The 25,203-nt window shown below is 47.0% G+C and overlaps 1 protein-coding gene across 3 annotated transcripts in view; it reads right to left on the bottom strand.

Annotated features, from left to right (window-relative positions):
- LOC8052310 (phosphatidate phosphatase LPIN3) overlaps positions 1 to 25,203 on the bottom strand; it is a 49,732-nt gene that overhangs the window by 10,210 nt on the left and 14,319 nt on the right. For all 3 annotated transcript variants that reach the window (XM_040206120.3, XM_029992594.4, XM_042288132.1), the window contains exons 2-13: positions 23,919 to 24,152; positions 20,215 to 20,310; positions 19,584 to 19,928; positions 14,916 to 15,394; positions 13,896 to 14,167; positions 11,658 to 11,832; positions 8,942 to 9,103; positions 7,278 to 7,442; positions 6,434 to 6,503; positions 5,272 to 5,397; positions 3,706 to 3,836; positions 1,470 to 1,629 (exon numbers count right to left, since the gene is read on the bottom strand). In XM_040206120.3, the coding sequence (XP_040062054.1) occupies positions 1,470 to 1,629; positions 3,706 to 3,836; positions 5,272 to 5,397; positions 6,434 to 6,503; positions 7,278 to 7,442; positions 8,942 to 9,103; positions 11,658 to 11,832; positions 13,896 to 14,167; positions 14,916 to 15,394; positions 19,584 to 19,928; positions 20,215 to 20,310; positions 23,919 to 24,098 (2,361 nt within the window). In that variant the 5' untranslated portion in view covers positions 24,099 to 24,152. The remainder of the gene's footprint in view (positions 1 to 1,469; positions 1,630 to 3,705; positions 3,837 to 5,271; positions 5,398 to 6,433; positions 6,504 to 7,277; positions 7,443 to 8,941; positions 9,104 to 11,657; positions 11,833 to 13,895; positions 14,168 to 14,915; positions 15,395 to 19,583; positions 19,929 to 20,214; positions 20,311 to 23,918; positions 24,153 to 25,203) is intronic.

Raw genomic sequence — 25,203 nt, 5'->3', positions numbered from 1 at the left:
CAACAAGGTATCCCGCCGCGATTAGAACTTGGAAAAGTATGAACGAGTTTCTGCTACACATGCAACTGCATGCTTGCGAGAAAAGTACACTTTCAAAATGGGATGGTGCTCGCACGTGCCTTGTGCATTTATAAAGAAACGAAAACTTTGTGGATGTTAATATCTACATTGCAGGAAAAGTTTCAAAATTTAGCTGTGGCTGTTATGCAAGAGTTAGGCAGAGATACCCTGATATCCTGCAATATATAATATTTTTTTTTTTTAAATTGAGACTTGATCAATAATGTTTGTATATAGCAAGCTTTACAAATCCACTCAATTAGATATGGCTGGCTCCATAGGTTTAATTGTATGTCAAATCTGCCATTTACTTGCTATCCTAAAGCACCAAGCCTTCTGAGGCCACAATCTATAAATATGTACCAAAAATCCCGAGAGACGGCCCACCTAACATCAAAAGCAAATCGGGTGAAAATATGGACTGGGCTAAATTGCAGTGTAAAATTAAGAAAAGTTAAAAGATTTGCGGTGCTTACTTCGTGTTCCTTCCAAGCTTGTTATGGTGGCGAGGGGCAACGAAGCAAAGATGACTGCACTTCCCAGTCAGCAACGTTCGCTTATGCCCCGCCATACCTAACTAGTCGCATTTACGCCGAAGTCATCATTTATCTCAACACTAGCATTACTAGGAGTGGGCTATATTTTGGTGTTTAAGAAAATATAGCAAATCAAGCAAATTTTCGGGGGTAGGGCATCTCTCGAGATTTTACGGTAGTTTGATTAAAATTAGCTCATAATTGAACAAGCGAAAGGTTAGGAACAAACTTCACGAGTTCAGCTGGGTTTTCGTATGACCATAATGCAACAGTATGAAAGGCTTGGAGAAAATATTTAATATTAGATTATAAAATATTCGGCAAAAATCACTATTCGCTTCAAACCCCAAATCCACTATTCACACATGCCGTAAAGATAACCTACATAAAAAAGACCATCAAACAAGACAGCCAAAAATCATATGCTTTATGATGGTCATGATATCACGGCGTGGCCGTGATATCATTTGCGGTCATGGCGTGTCAGTGTCACGCTATGTCACAAAATGTCATGGTATCACGCAATGTCATGGTGTCACGCAATGTCACTGTGTCACACAATGTCACAGTGTCATGCAATGTCAGTGTCACGTAATGTCACAGTGTCACCTAATGTCACAGTGTCACGCAATGTCACAGTGTCACGCAATGTCACAGTGTCATGCAATGTCAGTGTCACGCAATGTCACAGTGTCATGTAATGTCATGGTATCGCACGATGTCACGGTGTGACACAATGACATGGTGTCACATGAGTTGCCATGCCGACGGCACTTCTCCTCCAGCACCATGACGTCGCAAAGACTGCATCCCAGGTGCGCGAACACACAAGCACTAAGAGTTGGCTCTACATGCGCTGGCAAAGAAACTCACGATTTCGTCGGAAGAGAGGCGCAGAGACTTCTTGTACTTGTCGCAGAAGAACGACCGCTTCTCCCGGTTTATCTTGCGGTGCTCGGGGGGCCTACGAGTGTCAGAGGTCTCTGCTTCGCTCGATGTCGACGCATCCTCCTTGGTCTCTTTCGACACCATTCTGAACAAGGCCACAGGGAGAGGGTTCTCGCCATCAGCCACAAGCGGGTCACCAATTGAAACCATTCTCCCGACTAAACGCAATCCAATTGCGGCTAGGTCGCAGACCACGATTTTGAGCCAAGTATACTACTGAAACGGCCATGTTGGTATGAACTGACTCAAACTTGGGAGACTACACACTGATGGAGAGGACAACACAAACTTTAGGGGTGGCTCAATATCGACCTGTTCTTTGTCAATCGTTCTTGTAGTCAAAAGGAGGTGGGAGGCATACAACCCGTACTTGCCATAAACCGAAAATTCTCAGAAGTCTAACTTACACTGGCTCTTACAGCATAAATATTGAGGAGCTGTCTTCAAAAGCATGCCTTAATTTTTTTTAATTTTTGTAAAAAAAAAGAACTGATAAAAAAAAGGCACCCTTTATCCATCAACAGCTTTTTAAAAGTTGGCCACAAAGACGACTGGCTATTTCAAACTCTTTCCAAATAATAATTTGCACATACAGGACTTCAAAGGCTCTCTTAAAGGAGTTGTGCAACAATTTTTGTACTGTGCACAAATACCGCTTAAAACGGATCCCTAACGTTAATGACCTATAAACACGCGTTCGTTTTTTACCCCACACAATAGGAGTCCCAGGAAAAAAATTTAAGAAAAACGAGCAGCGTTCACCCCCTCAACTCGCAGCCAGAACAAGCGGCCACGTGATCTGGAGCCGATTATATGCCGCCAGTGTTGATCATAGCCACGCGCTGGGGTTGGCAAAGCGCAGGACACGCGCCGAGTTCCAGACATTGTTATAGCTCGGCTGTTGTCGTCGTTGCAGCGATTGGACACGGGTCACAACCCGAATGCTTCTTGAGCTAGCAATTGTCACGAGCCCAAGTCGAGTGCCCACGCAATGCTCGGGTCCAATCTATGAACCGCATTCAAATATCGCCACTTGGGTGTACTGCGATCCCCGAGTTACGTCATCAAATTTTGCATAGGAGAGATTGAATGAAAATGATCGCTTTTGTCCTTGAAATTACACCGCAACAAAGGAGTTTCTTGGCCAATGGCGTTGCGTGTGAGTATCCTCGAGTCCCAGGTGTGCCAGTAAGCTCGTGTAGAGAGAAAAACACTCCAATTGAATATCGTTGCACAGCTCCTTTAAGGGACACTGCCCAGAAAAAAAAAAATTTCTGCAAAAAAAGTTGATTTTTAAAAATGACATATTTACATCCACCAACATCTAGAGAGTACTATTCCGAAAAAGTTGAATTAATTTTCACTGCATAGTTAATTTTCGATAAATTAATTTCTGTCCACCAAAGCTAAAGAAAAGGTAGGGTTTGGAGCACTTTGAATGCATTTTACTCCGTTCCACTTTTCGGTATAAATTCCATTTTAGTCAATCTATCGTTTGACAATGGCGAAACAGGGGAGGCTCATTCTTCCCTTTTCCTGACTCAAATTTAATAAGGAATGCGGCTATGGAACTTTTCTGTCACTTTACAGATGCCTTTTATAAAAAATGTTGACATTTTGTCGAAGACACAGAAGACCAAAAAGTTGAGCAATTTTGCAGAAGAGAAAATTTATAGAAATGTATTACATTTTAGAAAAAAATGTTTCATAGCCACACCCTCTAGGCATTCTGCTACATATCTAGCAAATAAAAATCTTGAATATTGTGATAGTTTTCTGACAATATATTAACTAAACAGTGTAGGCGTGTTGCTGATAGAAGCTACTCTAAGTTCCTTCTCATTTAACTGACAGACCTGAAATTTTGTTATACACCCTCTAGCATGACCAGCAGCCTACCTTGTAAATTTCATTAATTTTAAGACAAGGGTTCAAAAGTTGACCCCCCTAGGGGGTGTGTCCCCTTAGATATGAGCATCTACAGGAAAGCTTGCGAAGGTGTGACGGGTATCGGTTGCTTTACGTTTTCTGCCACCTCGCGTAACCGCTGTGATGTGTAAATTTAAGATGCATTAAGTAGAAAAAAGAAATAAAAGCTGCAAAAATTTTTAAGCATACTGAAAGAATTGAAGCAAACAAAATTTTTTTTGTGGGCACTCACAATTTTCCGACGGTAGTGGAATGGTAGTGTTCGATGAGGATAACTTCGTCGGTGTTGGGAATGTCGCTTGGCTTTCCCACCATCTCCGACACTTCACTCCCATCGCTGACGCAGAGGTTTTCGTCACTGTGCTGAAGAGCAGAAAAAAAAAAGTGAGTTTTCAGAAACAAAAAGCTAGACTTTTGCTTTAGGGGTGGTGGGAATGGGTTTGAAATGTGGTCAGCTGTTCACAAAGCGCTTTATCAGCAAAAAAAGTGAGTTTGACACAGATTTAGCAAACACAGTATTTGGCAACAATGCACACAGCAGAAAAAATTTAGAAAAAACACCGGCACCGGAAAAATTTTAAACGAAACTGAAGTTTTAATTGACAGCTACCTAAATGTACACAAAGTTTGAATCCAATTTCTTTCCGGACATTAAAACAAGTATGCCTGACATCACTCAAAACCATGTCACAGGTCATCTTCATAGACTTTTTGTAGTCTCTAAAGAAGAAACAGTAAAAATATGCAGATAAATGAACCACGCTGTTTAAATGAGAACGAAGGTTAGAAGGCCGCAGAAAGGCAAAAGGCATTGCAGCTGCCACCCCCGCCAACTTTTGTCAGCTTTATATTTATAACCTTTATTCCCATTTGATCAGTGCGGTAAATTCATCTGCTTATTTCAACTATTACTGTGTTTGCACGATTCTAACATGCACTTTTTTTGCCAAAATAGGTGCCCAAGAATACATGCGCGTTAAAATAAAAACTAAAATCTGAAACTCAAAAAGAAAAATGCAATTATTGGTATAAGGTGGCCAGTCCCATCACCATCATGACTGTTTGTTTACATTTGCCCAGTTTGGTATATCTATCATGCGCCTTCTCTCACGTCTACGGACTCGTGTCTGCCGTATTAAGATGGAAAAACAAAAAAATTTTTTTGACTAGGAGGCTTTATTTAGATAAAAAGCCATCATGCTGGAGGGAAAAGGTAACAACGAAGCAGCAGTGCGTTGCCTCGCAATCCCAGCGACTTGACGAGCTTGCAAAGCCGTTTGGTAGACGCCCCTTCGAGAGGCGACGATCGCACACTTGTACAAGCGCAAGAAGCGCGGCACCGAAGACGCTTTAGACAAAAGCAAGGATTACCTTTCCGGACAGCAAAGAAAGCAAAGAACCATAGTCAGACTCTGAAAAGGCGACGAGAGCATGGTATTTATTTTTGTACTGGTGTGCATATCATAAAATCTATTCTATGAGGTATGTGTTCAACCTTCGTTGTTTTACCTGCGAGGTAGAATCGGCAGCAATTTACTTTTTGTATATCTTAGAGCTAAATCTGCCTGTCTGTTAGAATTGGGGGTGCGTTAGAATCGTGCAAACATGGTACTTACAACTATAAAAACAAGTCTTACTCAAAAATACATTTAAGTTCAACCACACAAGACACAGTCACGTGGAACCTTCTCAGTGCTAGATTGACCTGAATGGCTCGTAATGTTAGCTGCAGTCCATCACAAGGTAAAGCAGAGTGTGGCACCTAAGGCCAAAAGACAAAACAGGTGCCAAAGCCAACCTGCGAGCCTGCTTTGTCCACGGCGTCGTCTGGCTTGACTTCGGCTCTTCCCCAGGACCACCAGGACAGGGTCGACTTCTTCTTCTTCTTGGGCATGTGTGCGTCGGTCAGCTGGTGAAGAGTTTTCTGCAAGGAGCCAACCACACCGGGTTCAGGGCTCGGTGGAAAAAGACTGAATCGAGAGTTCTACGCAACAAAAATACCACTCTTCTACGATACATTAGGCTCGCTTGAGACGGGTAATATTTTTTCCAGTGGCTCGATGTCACACTACAACAATGTGGACCTCCCGCGCATATACATGGCAACCGCCGAACCTGTTAATAATGCGCTTCTATACATCTCTAAACGGCGCCGGGAATACTATCTGATCTCCATGAAATCATTTTGCCGCAAAAATGGTCTATCGCAAACCAGAAGCAAATTAAATCTTTGTCTTCAGCTATTATCGTCACCACCACCGCAGAGGGATCATGTGAAAATATTCCATCCCCGATTGGCTACTGTCGCTTCAAAGCTCTCCGAGTCATTAGAGTTGCTAGCCATTATTATCTGAACCCGATCTCAGCAATTTGTGTTACAGCGCGGGGACCTAGAGAACCTCAAAATTGCCGGAAAGGTTGGCGCATCTCGAGCAGGCCTCAGACGCACGCACAGAGAGATGTATCATAGGTGCCAACAGGAAACAACTTGACGGTTATTAAAACTATTTCGATGCTTCCAACTATTGCCTCCCATTCAGCCACAAATGGTTTTATTAAAGATAAATGCACCACTTCCTTTTATTGTAGCATCAAACTTTTGAGTGGAAAACCTCCCGAACGACAACCCTAAAGACATTCAAACACATCATGGACAATTCGCTACAGATATTCAGATATACAAATATCCGCAACAGACATGCGAAAAAAAAAAAGAAAAAGCACTGTCTTCGTGCTTATAACTTTAGTGATTTAACCTGGGATGAGTAGCTTCTTCTCCAAAGATGCGTCAACGATTATGCCAAGTAAATTGAGAGTGGGAATCAGACCCAATAAGCATCCATTTCCCGACAAAGAAAAAAAAAAAAATCCCCAAAATATTTTAATTACAACTTGAGGGGGAAAAAAAAGGGTAACCCAGTTAACTTGTAAAAACGTAAACCTCGGACAGAGAGGCTCACCTCTGGAAGGGGCCTCTGGAACATGGCGAGCGAGAGAAGGTGTGGCGCGATTGCACTCCAGGTGTAGTACCTGCACAATGCAAACAAATCCAGTTATGAAACAAAACCAAAAAAAAAAAATAAAGATTGCAAACACTGCAGAAATGTTAACAAAAAATGATCAAAAACTAAACAAAACAGACCGTGAAGTCCACTCATGTGGTAAAACAAGCATGCCCAGAATCATTCATGAAGACAACAGCGGTGAGTCAGGCTTCGACCATTCAGCAAATTTTTTTGTAACATGCATGACATTCTTGACATTTTATGTGTTTGTTTATGAATAGAACTCAAAGGACATATCTTTAGATATTGCTGACCTAAGAGGAGCCCATATCCCCCCCGCTTTATATGATTATCTCCAAAATTTTGAGTGGGCGCTCGCTCGGGGTATTTCACGATACGCGTACATGTGGCGAGTGCCTATGCACGAGTGTGTATGTATCCCTGCATTAAAAAAGTAATTGCGTGTATATGTTCAGACGGCTGAAACTTAGCCTCAGAGGCCATTGGTGCCGCTGCTGTAGACGAGAACTTCGACTGGTGCACAGAATCATTGCTCTTGCGGGGTCCTCAACAAGCACCTCGCAGCGAGCATACACCACTTCAAGCCGATACGGTGCTCATCCGGACTGAAACGGGCAGGGGTGGGGATCGAGCTCAGGATCGCTGGGTTCTGCAGCGCAAACTTTCACTCCATGTGCTCCGAGCCACAGTGCGTTGACACGCTCAGTCACCAATCCCCCGTGCGCGCGTGTGCATGCAGGCATGAGAGAGAGGGAAGGAAGGATGTGGCAGCACTCACTTTCCCCCCATCCTAACAACGAGGTCGGGGTTGCCAAGGACGTCCGGGTTCTCGCAGAAGTGGTCGTAGGTGACCATGAAGTGGGCAAACTTCTCCTCCATCAGGGACTTCTCACAGTCCTGGAGGCCTCCGCACAGCGACATCGCCAGGTCAGAGTATTTGTTCCTGCAAGACGGTGTCGCAATCATGCTCAAGCGTGTTGGTCACGACCTTCAACAAGCGTTGCGTCAGCAGGCTGTCGTGCAGTCAGAACTGCATGATACGTCGGGCGAAATCGGGAATATTTAGCGAATCAAGTGACAGTGAGAACTTGGCCGGTCGTTTCATGCCAGCCTCCGACGACCTCAATAAAAAAAAAAAAAGATGTAAAATCAATCTTGATTGTTTGAAGTGTGAGCGGACAGTACGCCCTAGAGACAGACAACACTGGTTCACACTGTAAAAGAGCGATACAGCCAGTGCAAACCTGCAGTACAGTAATCCCTCATTAACTCAAACTCGGCCATCTCAAAATGTCGGTAAAGTCGAGAGAGTTCCTTGTCATGGAATGAACTCCCATAGGCACAATGCATTTACTCATCGCTTATCTCGAAAAGTTTTCAGGACAGACCTCGGACGTCTCAAAATCTTGACAACATAAAAAAAAAAAGAAAAATACAGGCAGGGCAGAGCAAACAATGAACTGGTGGCCAAACACTGGTTGACGACGAAACAGCAATCCAAAAACACACACACACAAAAATTTTAAAAAAGTCCCTTGACATGAACGCAGCAACACTTGGAGCAGCGTGTGACTCAAAGACGTTTGTTGTCTTACTTCCCCCACTCCCTATAGGGCTTGGCGATTGGTGCAGCTGTTTTTGTCCCTCTTGCATTCACCATTATCTTCAGTCCTTTATCTTTTTTGTTGTGTTTGTTCTTTCAGTTTACCTTCTTTTTTTCTTTTTTTTTTTTTCCGTTCTTGCTTTCAGGTTTTGCTGTCTCATTTTATGAGTGTTGCTTGTTGATAATTTTGTTGGGGCTGCTTTGTTCTCCCCAGGGCGTGGTGCACTTGTGAGTGTTAAGTCAATTGGCCCGGTTGTTGGAGGGGTTTTATTTGCACAATGCGGGATCAATACAATGAAAATTCGGTGCTTCACATTTCTTCAAAACTCCGCTTATCTCAATTTTCTTTTTCTTTTTTTAGTTTTTACAATTTTGAGTCAATGAGCGTGTACTGTATTTAAGAGGCATCCTGCGATAAAGACTGCACGACCATACACCAATACGAGGACCACTCTAATCGAAAGGGGAACGGATACATGATGGTGTATGTGTTCCCAAGGTGACCTATCAAGATACACTGCGAGATACACAAGAACATCTCAAGAACAGAAAGGTTAACAGGGAGGGAAAGCGTTCCAAAATGTGTCCAAAATTATGCGCCACTCTAAACGGCAACAAAGTTTGCACAGGGAATGCGCGATGGACAGCCAAGAGCGCGTCACAGTCGGTCGAAGTCAACGGGAAACGAAAGCATGGGGGCACATTTGTGGGGTAAAAAAAAAGAACACACAAGGGGCACAGGGAACAGACAAACTTACACACCATACAGTTTTGTTTCTCAAACGTTTCTTACGACATACAACACCAGGCAGACAAAAGTAACACTTGCAGGCACTCACTTGCAGGAGTCGAAAAGGGTTTGACGGTCCTCCGAGTCGCTATCCAGACAGTGCAAAGCGGCCATCTGGCTCACCCCGTTGTCACTGTTGGGCGACTGGGACAGCGACGGACCGTTTCCGGATTCTGCGTCGTCGTCCTTGCCACGCGGGGAAAGCGGGGACCTGCGTTAAAACGTTTCCACAACCTCTCGTACTTGGGGTCGAGGCGGGATTTAGCCACTTTGGGCAGTCTTGAGAGGATGCATTCAAATTCCGCACTTGGCACACAAACAATTGCTTTGTTTAGTTTTCTCAAACCAAGCAATAAACAGAGTAAAATGCTAGTTAGTGTCCATAGAACTAGTGCTACAAAGTGGACAATTTTAGATGATACTAGACATTCTCAAGGACGAATGATTTCTGAAAAAGAAATGCAAGGGAAAGGCCAAAACAAACATCATCTAACCTGCAGGATGCATACTATCTTCTGTCCCTTATACAGTATAGACCACTTACAACGTAACTGCTTATAGTGCAGGACCGGGTATAACGCGGTTTTTTTAAACCACCGGTTTGCCTCCCATAGAACTCTATGTAATTACATACCGCTTAAAATGCAGGCGTGCAAAGGGAAATACCGGTTATAGTGCGGTTTCTGGCACAGCCTGCCGACCGCGCCGACGACCAGAGCAGCGAGCACGCTTCCCCGTGCGACACTAGATAACGGCGCTGACGGCGCGAGCCGCAAGCGGCAGAGCCTTTTATATAAAAGGCTCTGGCAAGCGGCACTTGCGGGGCAAGGAGGTTGCTCGAAGAATGGGGGAGAAGCGAAGAGAAAGGCTTCAGTTGCCATAGCGACGGAGGGATGCACGCACGTGTCGTTCACGCGCATGCGTCTCTCCGCTGCGTTGGAAACAAACAACCGCTATGACAGACCAATCGCAGGTCGAGGAGAAGTGTTCGCGCGCGCGCGTTGCATGCCGGTCCCGGGCCGGCTGCTTCTATTTGCAAACATGGCGTCGATTGTGATCGTCGTCGTAGACGGCGTTCATCTCAACGTTCCGCGTAAAAGCGCTATCCTTGACTGTGAATTTTCGTTGTGTGTCGCTATGATAACTCAGCACGTACCAGAAGGGAAGATCCACCTACTCGTGCGGCGATGTCGTGGCGGCGCTCTCAAGACGGCAGAAACGCCCGTATCGTCGTGTTTGTTTACTTCGACTACAGTAGTGATTTCTAAGCATTTGTGTCCTCGAACATCGCCCGACATCGATGTTCGAGATAATTGATGTTTTGGTTATAGCGCGGTACCGCTTATAGTGCGAATTTTCGCGACTCCTGCGACATACGTTATATGCTCTTATATGCACTGTATGTTCTTACCATTACTTGTCGTTCTGTTGCCAACAGTCATTACTATTTTAACTGCATACGATTTCCAAAAATTGTAATTTTTGGCGCTGCAGAGGGCAAACTTCAATCGAATTTTAGAACATACAAACTCGGTCTCCTTAAAAATCTTTCTGCACCGTAATGCAGGGGTGGAACTCATAAAATGTACTTGGGAGCAGCCATGGGAGCAGTTCAAACAACTCTTATGGAGCAGGTTGGGAACAGCTAAAACTACATTCTGGAGCAGGCTAGGAGCAGCTCAGATCAGTTTACATTGCACCTCAACTTGTGTCTTGGGCAAGCACGAGAGCAGTATCAATTGTGCTTAGCAGCACAGTCAGATGAACATGAGTGGTTAGGGACCTAATTAGATGGGATAACAGTGTAACAGAAGAGAAAACTTGAAACTTTGTGAGCCTTAATGAGAATCAAAAAGCAAGTACTACATGTTTCTGAAGATAGTGTCCTTGATATTTTTGGAGTGCCTTTCAGCTGCTCAAAATTAAAACCAGCACTGCTTATAACACCACCCACACGTGCTCAACATAGTAATTATATGTGCGAACCATGTGATTTGCATAAGCAATGGACGTGCAGCTGCACAGAGGAACAGTGCAAGAAATTTCAAGTTTATCCTATTGTGCAACTCAATATAGAAGCAGCAGACTACGATTAATGGGGTGATCATATTCGAAGCGATAAGCAGTAGTATGGTTAAAGCAAGCCGAGCAGATCTACCACTCACGTGAGAGCTGCTGGCCGGCAAGGTTTTGGATCGGACCGCGTTTCAGTTCAATCGAATCACGATTTATCTTGCAGGAATGCGGTTCCAACTTCTAACGATGAAGTACTAAAAGGAATATCTTGATCATTTGCTTTCAACTGGCTGACGTCCGGATCCCGGGCCGCAAAGCCTCAGGCAACCTAAAGCTTGAGGACTTGACCTCACCTTAGCCGACTTGTTTTCGCTTATGGCTGAAGAATAACAATCCTGTCGCAGGTAGTGTAGCGCTTGGAATCCGACCCCCGAGTTTTTTCGCGTGCTTCCGACTCGGGATGCACAGGGGAAATAAACAGAACCAAGAATTGCAAGGCCGATCAAGCTAAACGCGCTCATTGTTGCCAATCGAGTCAATAGAAATCAAATCCAAGACAAAATACAATTTTTTTTGGCACATGTTTTGCGATTTGGTGCATAATGATGCGAGGTACTGGCTGTGGCACTGTTTCCACAACATGGCACGAGATGGCGCAGACAAATGCGTCTGGCGCAAAACGGCGCAAATGGCACAGCCGTTCCACCCCTGTAATGTTACCTTACAGGCGTCACATGGCAGCGCCTTACCTGAACTTTGGGAAGTAGAGTGCAGCAACTTCGGGGTCCAGCTCCCTGGGGTCGAGGTCGTCCAGAAAGATGCCCTCTTGGGCAGCGGTAGGCGGTGCATCTTCCTTCTGCTTCTTGGTCGGCTTCATGAAGCTCAGCACGCCGCCCAGCACAGACTGGTTACCGACCTCCCCCTCTGCGCCAGACAATAATGCAACGGTGCGAAACATCAGGGTGCAAGCTCCGTCCGAACGACGTCAAAGGAACCTCGTACATCCAAGCACCCTGGGGCCCCAAAGAGTGTTTGACCTGCATGCCTGACCGGTACAATGCTAGGAGAGTGGGTTTCAGACAACAGACATAACAGCCGGAGGGCAGAAAACAGCCCTCCACGTCGTAATAGAGTGCTATCCGATCCGAGTGACCATGCTGTTGCACTGGGGCTCGGGTAATCGAAACCGGCGGCATGAGGCGGCAATGCGTCGACTGGGACGACGACAGACGGATATTGTGACACTGGCTGTGCCTAGAGTCACTGAATGTTCCCGGAGCATCGAAAATCCTAAGTTTCGTTTTAGAGAGGAGTCGCGGCGCAACAGTAGCGCTCCAACCCGTCTCTAAAATGACGCTGCACTTTGCGGTCGAAGCGAAGCGCGTACAGTGTGGCATTCATTCTTGGCGAGCTCTTCGATCCACTTTCCTGGTTTGTGGCGACGCTGGTTTGTTTTCATTATAGCTCTTCCCTTCATTCCGAGCGATGCGTGACTTCCTCCTCGCTGTCTCGTCTCTTTCTCTCACCTCGAAACACGTCAAAGTTGAGTGTTAAATTTGGTGTCTGAGGCGCAGAGTTTGAAACACAGCACCAGGGTAACCGGAGCGAGCAAACAAGCCGGCAATCTCCTTCAGCGAACAAAAATGTGACTGTTCAATATAAAAAAAATGTATAATCTTGTAAAGACGCCCTCCCCGAGAGATTGCCCATCCCGTTTTTCTGGATAAATATCTTTAACATAAAAAATCTGAAACATCGCCCGCCCCCCGATTTCTGTCGGACGTCAAGCTATGTCCAGCAGGAATTGTTCATTATTGGCGCGATCTGCGGAACCGGTAAGCGTGAAATGCGAATCTGCGGTCTTCGCGATCTGCGGTATCTGTTCCCGAGTTTGCAGTGGACTCCCGTGTTTTTGTCCGCGATCTGTGCACGCGATATCGATTTCTAGCTGTAACATGCGCGAGTTGCTCCCGCGTGTACATTGCATTGTGAAATGTGATTCTGCTGCGTCCACGACCTGCGGTATTTGTTTCCGTGACTTGCGAGTTTGTATCAGATTCCCGCGTTCTTGTCCGCGATCTGCGCGCGCGATATCAGTTTCCATGACAGGCCAGATTATAGCGGACCCCCGCGTGTTTATTTCACCAAAAAACTTGGATCTGCTGCGTCCACGATCTGCGGTATCCGTTCCTGGGAGATGAGAGTTCTCGTCGAGTTTCCGCGGGTTCTTCGCACCGTGAGACGCGAATCTGCTGCGTCCCCAACTTGCAGTATCCTTTCCCATGACACAGGAGTTTGTGGCGAAGTCCCGCGTGTTTATCGCATTCTGAAAAGCGAACTTGCCCTGTCCGCGATATGCAGTATCAGTTCCCGCGTCATGTGGTTTATAGCGGGTGCACCGGTGCTTACCAGTAATTTTCGATAAAGTTTTGCTGTGGCATCCCCAAAGACAGCCCACCCCATGTTCTTCACCATTTATCTCTTCATTTTGGGTGGGCGTTCTTACGGAATTTTATGGTAAATAAAATCAATGCACCTTTCGTTTGGTCTTAACTCGTCAATGCGTGGAGCTCCCACTTGTGCGTACCCGACATAGCTGTCGTAACACAGAAACATGCTATGTATATTTTGTTGTTTTGGGCCGATCCACAAAATGGTCTACCGATAACTTCCGCCGCACGCTAAACCACTCAATAAGAACTGGATTCTGTGGGATAGACTTCCGGTAAGCGGACTGAATGGAATTCAGTACTCTGGGAACATTCAGTGACTCTAGCTGTGGCCTCGAAGCAGTAGAATTCCCAAAATGTAGACTAGAGGACTGGTGGAGAACAACTTTGAAGGGCCTCATCAACACCTTTTCTTTTTAGTTCTTCTGGCTAGATCCAGTTTTCTAAACTGTGACTGCCCGATACAAAGGGTTCAGCCGCCACAATCCATTCCAATCTTATTTAGTGGCTCTAAGAATAAGCAGGTAGGGCACCCACTCAGCTTGTCCGGCAGATCCTCCTCGTCCGAGGAGAGGAGTGGCCCACCGAGCTTGCGCTCCTCCGTCACATCCAACGAGATTCGCCTGGGCTGGTTGGCGACATTGGTGCCGTCTATCTCGTTGTCCGAGAAGCGCGAGGAGGCCGGGATGTGGGGCAGCTCCCCCCAGGTCCAGCTGATGGTGTTGTCCTCGGTCTGGCTGTTGGCGTCCATCATCTGGTTCTCGTACTCAGTGTCCGACTTGGGGCTCGACGGACGGCTCGTGTGCGGGCTGAGGAGGGGCGTGCGACAATCGTTGCAGAAACCGCTCTTTACGAAGCACTGACACGCGATACTTTGAGTTAAGAATGTGTTCAAGGGCCGGGACGTCAGAGGTGTAACAGAATGCCACAAAAAACGGCCACACGCCTGCCAAAAGTAGGCTAGCGAATGTGTTTGTGTAACATTATCAGCACGCAGGGGCAGATCCAGAGTTCTGTTTTTTTTTGGGGGGGGGGGGGGGGGGGGGGAGCAGAAAATTTTTTAAGGATACTATTCTCCCATTCTTTCGTGTGCACCGGGGGGGTCCACCCACATCAAATTGCCCTCCAAGAAAAGGGGGCAGCCGCCCCCCCCCCCCCCCCCCTTGGATCCGCCCCTGTCAGCTCGAAGGTGGTCATGTGATGTAGTCCCACGGTATTACCCAGTTTCCCAACGTGACAAGAGGTTACATGACACTGTGACTTGACATCACATGACACTACAACGTGACGTCAAGTCACATGACGCCTCTAAGTTTACCTGGCGTGACGGTGTGAGTTAGCGTACCACTGCAGGAAAGTGTGTCAACAACAGAGCTGCACTCAGTTATTGACGCTTTAGCTCTCTTATGACACTGGAGGACTCCCTTAACATACGAGCCATCACTTTAACAAAAGTCAAATGTGGTGGTTTTACATGCCAAACCAACAAAGGGCAAATGGAATGCCCTAGCGGAGGACGGAGGATTAATCCACCGTTTTAAGAAAAAAGAGCCCCACCTGTGTGGAGGCGTGATGTCCCCATCACTGTACGGGTGGAACCCTCCGCCTCCTGGAAACGTCACCGACAGCCGCTTGGGCGTCGACATCAGGTGCTGCTGCCACTCGTCCCGTGCAGCACTCAGGTTGGAGGGCATGGTCACCGAACGGCTCAGGAACAGGGATGGCCCCAAGGGGCTCCGCTGGGGCGAGGGGGAAGAGGACGACGGGGACGCCACGCCGATAGACACCGTCCGGTCGTCATCGAAGTCGCTGTCCATCTGGAAGATGTCCTGCTGGGTGTCTTCCGTTGCCCCCTGCTGGGGCACGCGGGTGTGGAGGGGGGCGTCCTCGGGGGGGCAGCGGGACCGCCGGTGCACCGAGTGCTTCTTCTTGCGGCGCCGCTTGCCCTGGGGCGGCTGCGACGAAGGGGCCGAGGGGGGCTTGGCGGATTCCTCCCCGGGAACGGGGCTGAGGGAGAGGCGCTCGTCACGCTCGTCCTGGGAGTTGGAAGGGGGGGGGGGGGGGGGGGAGGGCAGGTCAGGTCAGCTTAGGCGATCAAACTGTTCGACGAACCAGATTTTTATGTAAGGTTTAAGGGCAAATAGAGTTTAAAAGTAAATGGGCCTTAAAGGGACACTGACAGGGTATTTATGCTCGCCGAGGTTTTTAGTTGTACGTGACATATGAGAGCTCAACTACCCAGAACAGAAATTGCGGCTCGAAATTCGGTTTCTTTCCGCCCGAAAACCGCCGATCAAGAACTGGCCGGTTCGAGTCTCGCTCACTCTCTTTTTCGCGGTCACGGGCCGTTTTCTAAGGTATCGATGCGACCACCAAATTTAATCAAAGTCGTGGGTCACTGAAGGCACACACTCAATATTAAAAATAGAAAAAAATATGAAACCCATTTTTTGTGGCTTCTAAAAAGCTGCAAATACGTTGATTGAAAAAAAAAGTTCCACAGACAACCGGAAGCATTCTGTGCGTGCATCGTTTCGCGTATCGTGGGACTCGCAGGGACGGCGATGGCAGCGGACGACGGGCGTGGGACCTCTATTTCAGAACTGTCGTTCGCGGTACCGGCGAATTTTGTCTGCCTTTAAAAGAGAAATTTGGGACTGATCAAAAGAATTGGTATTCATCCCGTACGACACGCCCGACCACCAAGCCGATTTGCACAAAGACGTCGCCGAGCCGTCGCTCCCTTCTCGTGGCTGAAGACATCGCTCGCGCAAACGTCAAGCACGACGTGTCTACTTCGAGTTGAATATGCACGCGTACGATTTCTTTACTAGGTGAGAATGTCGCCATTCCGTGGTGCATCCCGACTTCGACCCGGGAGTGCTGTTGCTAGAGGAAAATCGGCCGCAAATTTTCCAACTTACAGTTTATTGGCTGAATTATTACCAAGCAAAGATCCCCCAGTTTCGGTATGCTTCGGTAGCTCAGTGGGAAAGACGTTCGTTTCACACGCGGTAGGACCGGGTTCGATCCCCCGTGAAACTTTTTTTTTTTTTTTTTTCAAATATTTTTTGATGTCTACATTTCTTTTTTTTTTTTACAATTATTATTGAAGAAACAAAAAAAGAAAAAAAGAAACAAATGTTGTGGACGACACGTCGCTGAATTAAATGGTATGGGGTTTCCTTTTTGACACCTGCGAACTCAATGTAATCACTTTCCACAAATGCAAGGAGCATATAAATCAGCGTCCGCTTTCCGAGGTGCCCGTATATGTTCTACAGGAATTGCAGCCAGCCATTGGTCCCGATCCCGTTGATCTTTCGGAAACTCTGTCGCACAATGCCGCTTCTGTTTCGGACGCAGGACATGTGAGCCAGCTCTTCACGCAACATCTTGGGTGTATTCTTTTCGGAGCCGATCAAAATTCATCACGGGCACTCACTACTCATCTCCAACTCCTCAATGTACAAAACAACTCATCTTGGAGTACAGAACGACGAGCGGAACATACATAACTGCAAAAGAATCCCACGGCAAGCAGTTCCCGTACTCCGCATGTCGTCTGCTACCGGGAAGGAGAGAAAAAAAAACACACACACACACGGTCGGGTGTAGCCACGTGACTTCCGCCACTCACTCTCTTCTCTCCACGTCTCCGACCTCCGTTGGGTTTCGGTTTCGAGCAGTTGCGTCTTTTGGCTTTATTAAAAAAATACGCTACTCTGTTGCAAAATATTAATTGGGTAGTCCTCCGACACCATAATGAAGCGCCTGGCAAAAAATGAAAAATTTTGGGGGGTGTCAGTGTCCCTTTAATGTCGAACAGGGCTTTAGGACAAACAAGACTTGAAGGCAGATGGGCCTTAAAGGTAAATGGACATTCGAGGAAAATTGTTTTAAGGTTTAAAGATGAATGGTCCTTGAAGCCCAAAGGCCTTCGTGAAAAAAAGTAGTTTTAGTGACAAGTGGACCTCAAAGACAAATTGTTTTCAAATTTCATTGGCCTTAAAGGGACCATGAAACGATTTTGAAATCGAATTTCATCCCTCGCACATCATAAAAGGTGTGAAAAGAACCCCAAAAACACAAAAATTGAGCCAAAAAAAGTTCTTCGCTATAGAACTTTTAAAAGAAAACCGGACTCTTTTATACCTTCTTTCCTTCGAAAGCTATCTGCCTTTTCACTGCGATGCATCCGCGGAACCGCAGCGTGTCGGCCAAATCCACGTCGCCTATTGGGTAAGAGCCAACCTCACCAGCACCGCGATCATAAACAATTAATAGCCAGCGAATGTTTCCTAAAAGTTTTGTTAAACAATATTCAGATCCACATTTTGTAGCATAATTAGAGAAGTGATGAAAATTGCCGAATTTGATAATGCTGAGAGCCAAGAGCCTTCTATCGTGTGGTAAACGAAGCAAGAGAAAGACCCAACTGTGCTCGCACAGTCAACTCACGACCGTCGTCTGCTGAAAGGGTTTGCTCCTGGTCGCGCTTTTTTCGCAGGGCAGCCTTTCATTTCTGGCTGCTCGAGTAGTGTTTACATTGTTTGTGATCGATCGCTCGGTCACTATGCCGAAAGGCTGCAGTGTACCGATGATCCCGAATTAGTTTATGCAGTCCTGTGGTTAAAAAGAAACCGTTGCAGTTTCACCGCTTGCCACTGGAGGAACCACGTCGAAGCACTTGGTGCAGGCTGATCGGTTTGAGGGGCCCCGGGTCTAGGGTCATTCGTGTATGCTCGGAATATTTTGACACCGAGCGTGATTACAGTCACATCCACAGTGTTCTCCGCGAATGTGGGCAAGTTCCAAAAGCCCTCCGCCTGAAACCCGATACGATTCCGACGCCTTGGCTACCGTCGCCCCTGAGTAGGAGAGAGTCAGCGCCATCAGCGCAGTAAAACCTACCAGCACACCCCCCACTCGCCGCCATTAAGGGGTTATGACACAAGAATTAAACGGATAGATTATTCTTGAAACAGAATGCTCATAGGCTACTTAGTATATACACCAAGTTACGCGATTTTTAGAGCTCTGGTAATTGCAATATTCAATTTACGAATTTTTATCATTTTCATCTGGCGACCAGGCAACACTGCCCAAGTTAGTCACACCATGGTGTCCATAAACCACGTGACCATGAGGACTCTCTCATTCTAGGCGCCATGATCGTTCAAGCTATCCTCGGTAACCGCTCACACAACTCGGTAACCCGAAAGCTATTCTCGCTCTCGCCCCCGGCCCGTTGACCTTCCACCCTGCATGCGCCTGCGAGATATTCCCGGACGACGTTGGCCACAGCGAGCACGTCCGTAACTCGTCGTCGCTGGTGCTGGTCGCCAGCGGGTCGCAGTCAAAATGAACAGCTTCCCACATCTTTTGATAGCAATCACTCTCATCGCTGCCGCGATCAATGTCGAACACTTCGACAAGGCGAGCAACGCCGTAAAAGTAATCGTCACAAACCGCATGCTCCAGACGTGGAAAGTAAACGAGGAAGCTGAGGCTCCATACGCCAAGAAAGCCAAGTTTGGGAGTGCGTGCAAGGAGATACCACGCTGGAGGCTGGCTACGTAGCCAACCTCCAGCTCCGCCCAAATCTGGCCCTCCGAGGGGCCCGCATATAAATCGATTTACCCACGAAACTATCGCGCCATTTTCAATACAAATTTAGCAGGATTATAGGAAAATACAGCAGGTCCTACCAGTATAGTTATCTGATCTTTTTTTACCGTGTCATAACCCCTTTATCGCTCCCATTCTCCTACTGCCGAGAGAACTCCCGGTTCCGATGCCGGCGGACGTCACGACCGTCAAAATTACGCCGCAACTTGCTTTGCGATAAGTTGAAGAGAAAGAAGTCTATAATTCATCAATTTTTTGTGTAAGTTAATAAACCGAAACGAAAACGGATGCCTATTCGGCATTCAGTGAACATTGAAGGTTTAATGTAAAAGTTATTGAGCAAAAGAAGAAAGGTAATTTCATGGTCCCTTTAAAGGTTTAGGTTAAAGGTTAGAACCTAACGAGGTTCTACTGTATAGCAGTAAACTGTATGCACCCAAAGTTTGGCGGCTCTTAAGGACTCCTGCTGCAGGTTTTTCTTATTTTTGAGTTGGCAACACCGACACCGAAGCTTCATAGAAGGTAGGGAGCCCGCGCTGCCATTGTTATCCTGAGGGTGACTACAGAGATAAAGAAACACGTCTCCACACCCACCTCGTCGCAGCCAGTGAGTGCGGGCTCCGTCTGCACCCCGATGGACTCCTGCGGCCTATGCCGGGCCAAGATCGGCGTCGGCTTGTGTACCCTGGCCGTCGACGGTCGCCTATGCTCCCCAACCGACGTCGAGGGGATGGGCGTAACCGGCGTCGAGCCAGTGATAGTCGGGGGACCAACGTCGTCTTCCGCGTCGCTGACGTTTGCCGGGCATTGGCTGGACAGCTGCCGGCATTCCTCGTCTAGTTGTTGCCGACTTAGTGCCGCCTTGAGCTTGTGCAGTGCCTCGCCAATGTCGTGGCAGTCGGGCAACGGGGAGGTCGCCAGGTACGTCGGCACCTGCGCCTGCGTGGTATCGGCTCTGGTCAGGTCAGGTTAAGAGTGACTGTGCAAAAACAATAAGAAGAAAGTGCACAAATGAACCACGTAATTTGGAACACAAGCATGAGCGATGTCAGAAACAAAGACGAGGCGCTGCTGAGTTGACTCGCTGCAACTTGTAGATAAGATCAAGATCCAGGGATCTTAATCCCCTTTCGTAAAATGCTAAAAAAAAAAATTAAGAAAAAAAGAAAGAAAAAGAAACCTCTAGAAACATAAAAGAGACAGCAAGGCAAAGAACAAGACCTACCGACTCTTCGGTTACTTCTTCGACGAAAAATGCTTCCCCGGATTCCCCGAGCTTCATGTGAATATTTACAGGTTTTCCATTGATTTCAATGTCAACCTGAAAGGGAAAAACAGAAAGGGGACAGTATTAAAAAGCTGAAAACAACATTCCAACCTGTGTGCAGGCAACAGAAAGAAAGAAGAAGGGACTGAGGCTTGCTGGAAACGAGAGAACTAGAGCAAGTGTTTTCTTTCTATTGAAGAATGAATTTTTTTCCAGTACAGCCATGTCTCGTTAATACTAATGCCTTTGTTCTCCAGAAAAGTCATCCACAGTGTGAGTAGTCCAAAACAATGAATTGGGGTCAAAACACACACATCAACAAGCGTAGAAGGGTGTTCCTCCTTCCCCTCTTTTCCAACCCAAGCGGTTGGAGAAGAGGGGAAGGGGGAACACCTCCTACATCCAGACTCTCTTTTGTTTGTCTCAGACGTTGCTTTGTCTCCCCGCAGCCTTCGCAATTTGCCAAGTGACGGGGAAACGGAGTATAGGGGAAATTAGCTTAGCGGGATGAGTGCTTCTCTCCCGTTTTTCAAGCAGTGACGAGGTCTACGGTGAGGTGACCTAGCTTCCTTAGGGTTCATTCGTCTTGGTTCCCGGTTGCAAATCATACATGATCTCAAGCAACAACAGACTGCAAGCAGCGCGGTAACAACCAATTTTGTGTAAAAGACAGAACAGAAACATCTTTTGGTGCGCAGCTCTTATCGCCAGGCCCGCAAAGAACGTCCAGGTGCACAAAGTGGACTCTTGGGTTCACAAATATCTCAGGGGGGTTTTTGGGGCCTTTTCTTTATTCTTTTTTAAACTGGGGTACTGGCGTCCCATAATGACAAGACAAAAATGACCGTATTCACCAAATTCGTCCCCAAAATAGCTGTCTGTAGTCCGGATTGCAGACCTCATTTAATGGCGCAAAATTGCATGACGAAAAATGGTTTTCCAATAATTTCATCTATAATGCAGGACGTCCATATTAACCCTTTCCCTACCATGGACGACCTGAGTTTGTCCGCACTGTTTGTACCGCTCCCCCCGAAGATGAGCTGGGCTCATCCACATTGATTCAAGCTCCAATACGCAACCATGGACGAACTGGGCTAGTCCACGTGTTTCTGGTAAGCTTTGCCGTGGATAGATGGCACTTCACGGAAAACAAAATCCTGGTAAATTTTTGGATTTGGCAGAAAATTGTTCCAACGTGGGCAACAGGGGATTTGAAAATGGCGACATCAACTTCTGGTCGCTGCGGTCATAGTGACGATGTTGCCTCAAAATTGGGGCTAAAACGAAGATATTGTGACGTCTCTTGATATTCAGAAGACGAGCAAATGAATCCTTCATCGAACAGCGAGAGCAATGCAACTGAGTTATTGGATTTGAGCTCAGACGACTCCAATTTCGATGAGGACATTGTGTCGGCATAGACTAGAATCGGTGTAGAAAATCCCCCTCCAGCCCCTCCATGTTTTGCGTTCACTTTGCGTGCAATGTGATGTGAACTGTCTGCGGTAATGCAGTGAAGCAGAACTTTAGTCCCTTTTTCTGTTGCAGTGTGTTAAAAGGTTTCTCATATAATAAATATTTTGGCATTTGTTCTTGGCCTTTGTATTGCATATTAACTTTATAGGGCACATAAAAAAATTTGGTATTTTCAAATCGTTTTTTTTTTTTTTCAAGATTTTTGCGGTACGCAAACGGTTAAAGAGACAGGACTGTTCTCAATACTCGATTGCATTGGATGTGCATGCAGTACCTACGATCAACCGCAATGAAAACTGGCATGTTTGAAATACAGTTGAACCTTGGTTTTATGAAGCCGATTTTACGAATTTCCCGGTTTAACAAACAAATTTGAATTCCCCACGCAGCCTATGCCCGAAGAGTGACTTTCTCGATTTTACAAAGTTCCCGATTTAACGCAATAATTAGCGGGTCCCGGTGACTTCGTTAAATCAAGGTTTCAACTGTACATGGCGTTTATCGGAGCAACTCTTAGCGTTTTCGTGCCTGAGTCTGGGGGTGTAGCCTCGAAAGAGTATGCAGTGCAGAATGTGCAGTCGCAATCTGCACGCAGTCGGCGACTGCTCTGGGAGCAGGGACTTTTCTCCATGTGCGCTCGGCGGCAGCAAAGCATACTACATACTATAAAGGCCTTTGCTTGCAGGCTTTGTGTCGAGCTTTGTTGCGCCTAACAACAGTGGGCACAGAAAGGTGGAGAGGAGCGAGGGTTGCGGCTGCAGAATAGGAGCACCGGGCCTAGCGGCAACAGGAAGCCTCTCACCATTACTCGGCTGCCGACCAGCAGTTCAAGCGCCAGTTCACGGACTATTCATGCAGCAAGGCGTGTAATGTGCGCGACCGACTGGTTTTGGGCGGACGTGAGCAAAGGCATTTTAATGCTATGCGTTTTTGTTCTCCTAGTTACGAAACGTTACATCCCGGACAACACATTGTGACTGTTCGTGGAATCCCGTGACAATGCCCTGCGAGTATCGCGACGTTGCGACCGCCGATGCCATGGCAACCAGTCAGCTAGGAAACAAGAACGTCGTCGGCAAAATTACCGGCATCCAAGGACAATTCAGAAGTAAAATTTTCCCAAGTTTTGACGAGAACTTTGGCAAGATCAGTGAAAAGCTGCAAGCTTATATGCCGTGTCCCAAAAACCACGACTACAGACATTTCTCGGCCTTTGAATACTTTAGCCTCGCGTTCCGGAGAAAAAAAGACGGCCATCGGATGGCCAGAAAAACGGGCTCTTAGTGTAAGGCTCGTCAAAATATTTGACGCTGGGGAAAATCAGTTATGTGCGTCAAGTCCTCAATTCGCACTCTTTTTGTTCACGTTCCGCCCGTTGAAAGGCACGGCGAAAGAGGCCAAGTAAGCACCTGATCTCGCCGCATCACAGTCTCCTTCTGCACGATAAAGTCCGTTTGAATGCTCACAACATGATTCATATCTACCTCTTACAACGTGCACAAGAGGGTTAAAGTCAGGACGAGCATTGGTAGCAGGAATCACACATTCGGAAACATAACACTAAAAAGAACAGACAAACACAAACAAAGTAGAGCAAGCTAGTAATGTGTTATGTGAACAAACAGAAAGTAACAGATAGGACGAAATCAGAGCTAGACGCCTTTCCATGTCCTGTCCTCGCCTAGTCCCGTTCGTAGCGCTCCGTTTTGGGAGTATTTCTGGCCCTCAGCTGCCTCATTGTTGTCTTAAAAATTACATTTGCTGGCTTTAAAATCAAGTTTCTAGCCACAAACAAAATGGAACCAAAATTGTGAAGAATTTAGTGCTGCCATTTGTTGGCGGAGCTTCAAGTTAAGCCATGAGCGAGCCTGGTTTGTCTAAAGTGGTCGAGTGCGTGAACCAGGGGAAGCAGATGTGCTATACTCGCCCTGAACGTTTTGGAACAGCTCCACGTTGACAAGCTAGGCTCATCCAAAATGGTTACGGGATAAATTCTTATCCATATGTCTCTGTCTTTTTTAGTTGTGTGTTATCTCCTCGAACGAGGCAGGACGAGGTGAGATGCCTCATACTCCCTACGTCTTTTTTGTCACATCCTAGGTACTCTTGCTCACGTGGCCTTCCCTTTCTTTTTCGTTGCCCTCCTCCATGCGTACCCGAGAGGAGAGAAAGAGAGAGCTCACTATCTTTTCCCTGCTCCGTAGGACTCCGATCTTGCCGAAGCGCACGTGGAAGGGCGAGGTGGCAAAGGATCCGTCGGGCTGCTCGACGACCACCACGTCGATGGCCCCCGTTAGGGTGGCCGAGTTGATCTCGTTGCAGAACTCCCGCACATTGGTGATGATCCGCCCAATGTAGTTCATCCTGCCGCCGGGAGTGCCAGGGGGAGAGGGCGCCGGTGACAGCGCTCCCCTCACCTGCGCCGCAAGACAAGGAGAACACGGTGAAGACGTGCGTTTTGGCCGTCGCGGCGTCTATTTCGCTCAATCGACCCGTTCATTACGATGCCTCCGGCGTGGCAATACACAATTTTCAAAAGTCTGTCAAGCAACACTGGAGGCCACCATGCTACCGCCTGTTATAAATTGACAGCCGTTAACATCCATTTATGCAAGGCCATCACTTCCTGTGCAAAGTAACGTTACTGGATCAAAGTGAGTTGAAAGGCTTCCAAGAACGGCATTTCGTAGTGCGTCTGCTCGGTGGCGCTTGCTACGCTATCAGCCCGCCTTATGGGCAGAAGTGGCGGAACCAGTGGAACGTAGGATGCTTATTTCCTGCGGTGGAAAGTGGTAAACATAATGTCTGCGCAAAAAGAGTGTCGTTCGAAAACGGCCCTTTTGTTTTTTGTGGAGGCGTTTCAACTGGTGGCATTAGAAACGCTATCCGCCCGTACCTGCTCGTGCGCAGGTAACAAAAAAAATAAATCGCTTTCAAATGACGTTCGCCCGCAAAGCTTGTCAGCCGTCTGATCTAAGAACGTTGGTGAAAAACGTGCAATTGAATCCGAGTTCACACCGAGCATCAATGCAGCACTCGTGTCTAATGCGCGCTCAGAGTGTGTGCCCAAAATATGATGGCTTCCGAGCAGCCATTGGAGTGCGTCCGTACTTGAAAGGGGTCAATTATGAAAGCCTAGATTTCTATGAAATTGCAACTTACAAGGGCCGAAGAGAACAAAAATCGGCCATTCCTTTGGCATTTTCCGAATGTGTTCTAAATGTATCGCATGTAGGGGACCTCTTTGCACTCCTTCTGCGGGCACAGTAAGGAGGTCGCTCAAGGGCACGTCGCGAGGGTTTTGTAAATATATAAAGCTGTCAAAGTGTCATTCACTCTGTGACATCAGTGTCATGTGACGTCATCAAGCCACATGATGTCACAGGACTCATGAAGTAATGTGACATGATAATGTCCCGTGAAGTCATGTTGTCGGGTGTCACCGACGGTATCGAGACTACATGATAC

The sequence above is a fragment of the Ixodes scapularis genome, unplaced genomic scaffold, assembly GCF_016920785.2.
Source record: "Ixodes scapularis isolate PalLabHiFi unplaced genomic scaffold, ASM1692078v2 PGA_scaffold10__122_contigs__length_95168666, whole genome shotgun sequence".
Taxonomy (NCBI): domain Eukaryota; kingdom Metazoa; phylum Arthropoda; class Arachnida; order Ixodida; family Ixodidae; genus Ixodes; species Ixodes scapularis.
The sequence above is the reverse complement of the archived record's forward strand: the minus strand, read 5'-3'. Positions and strand labels throughout refer to the sequence as shown.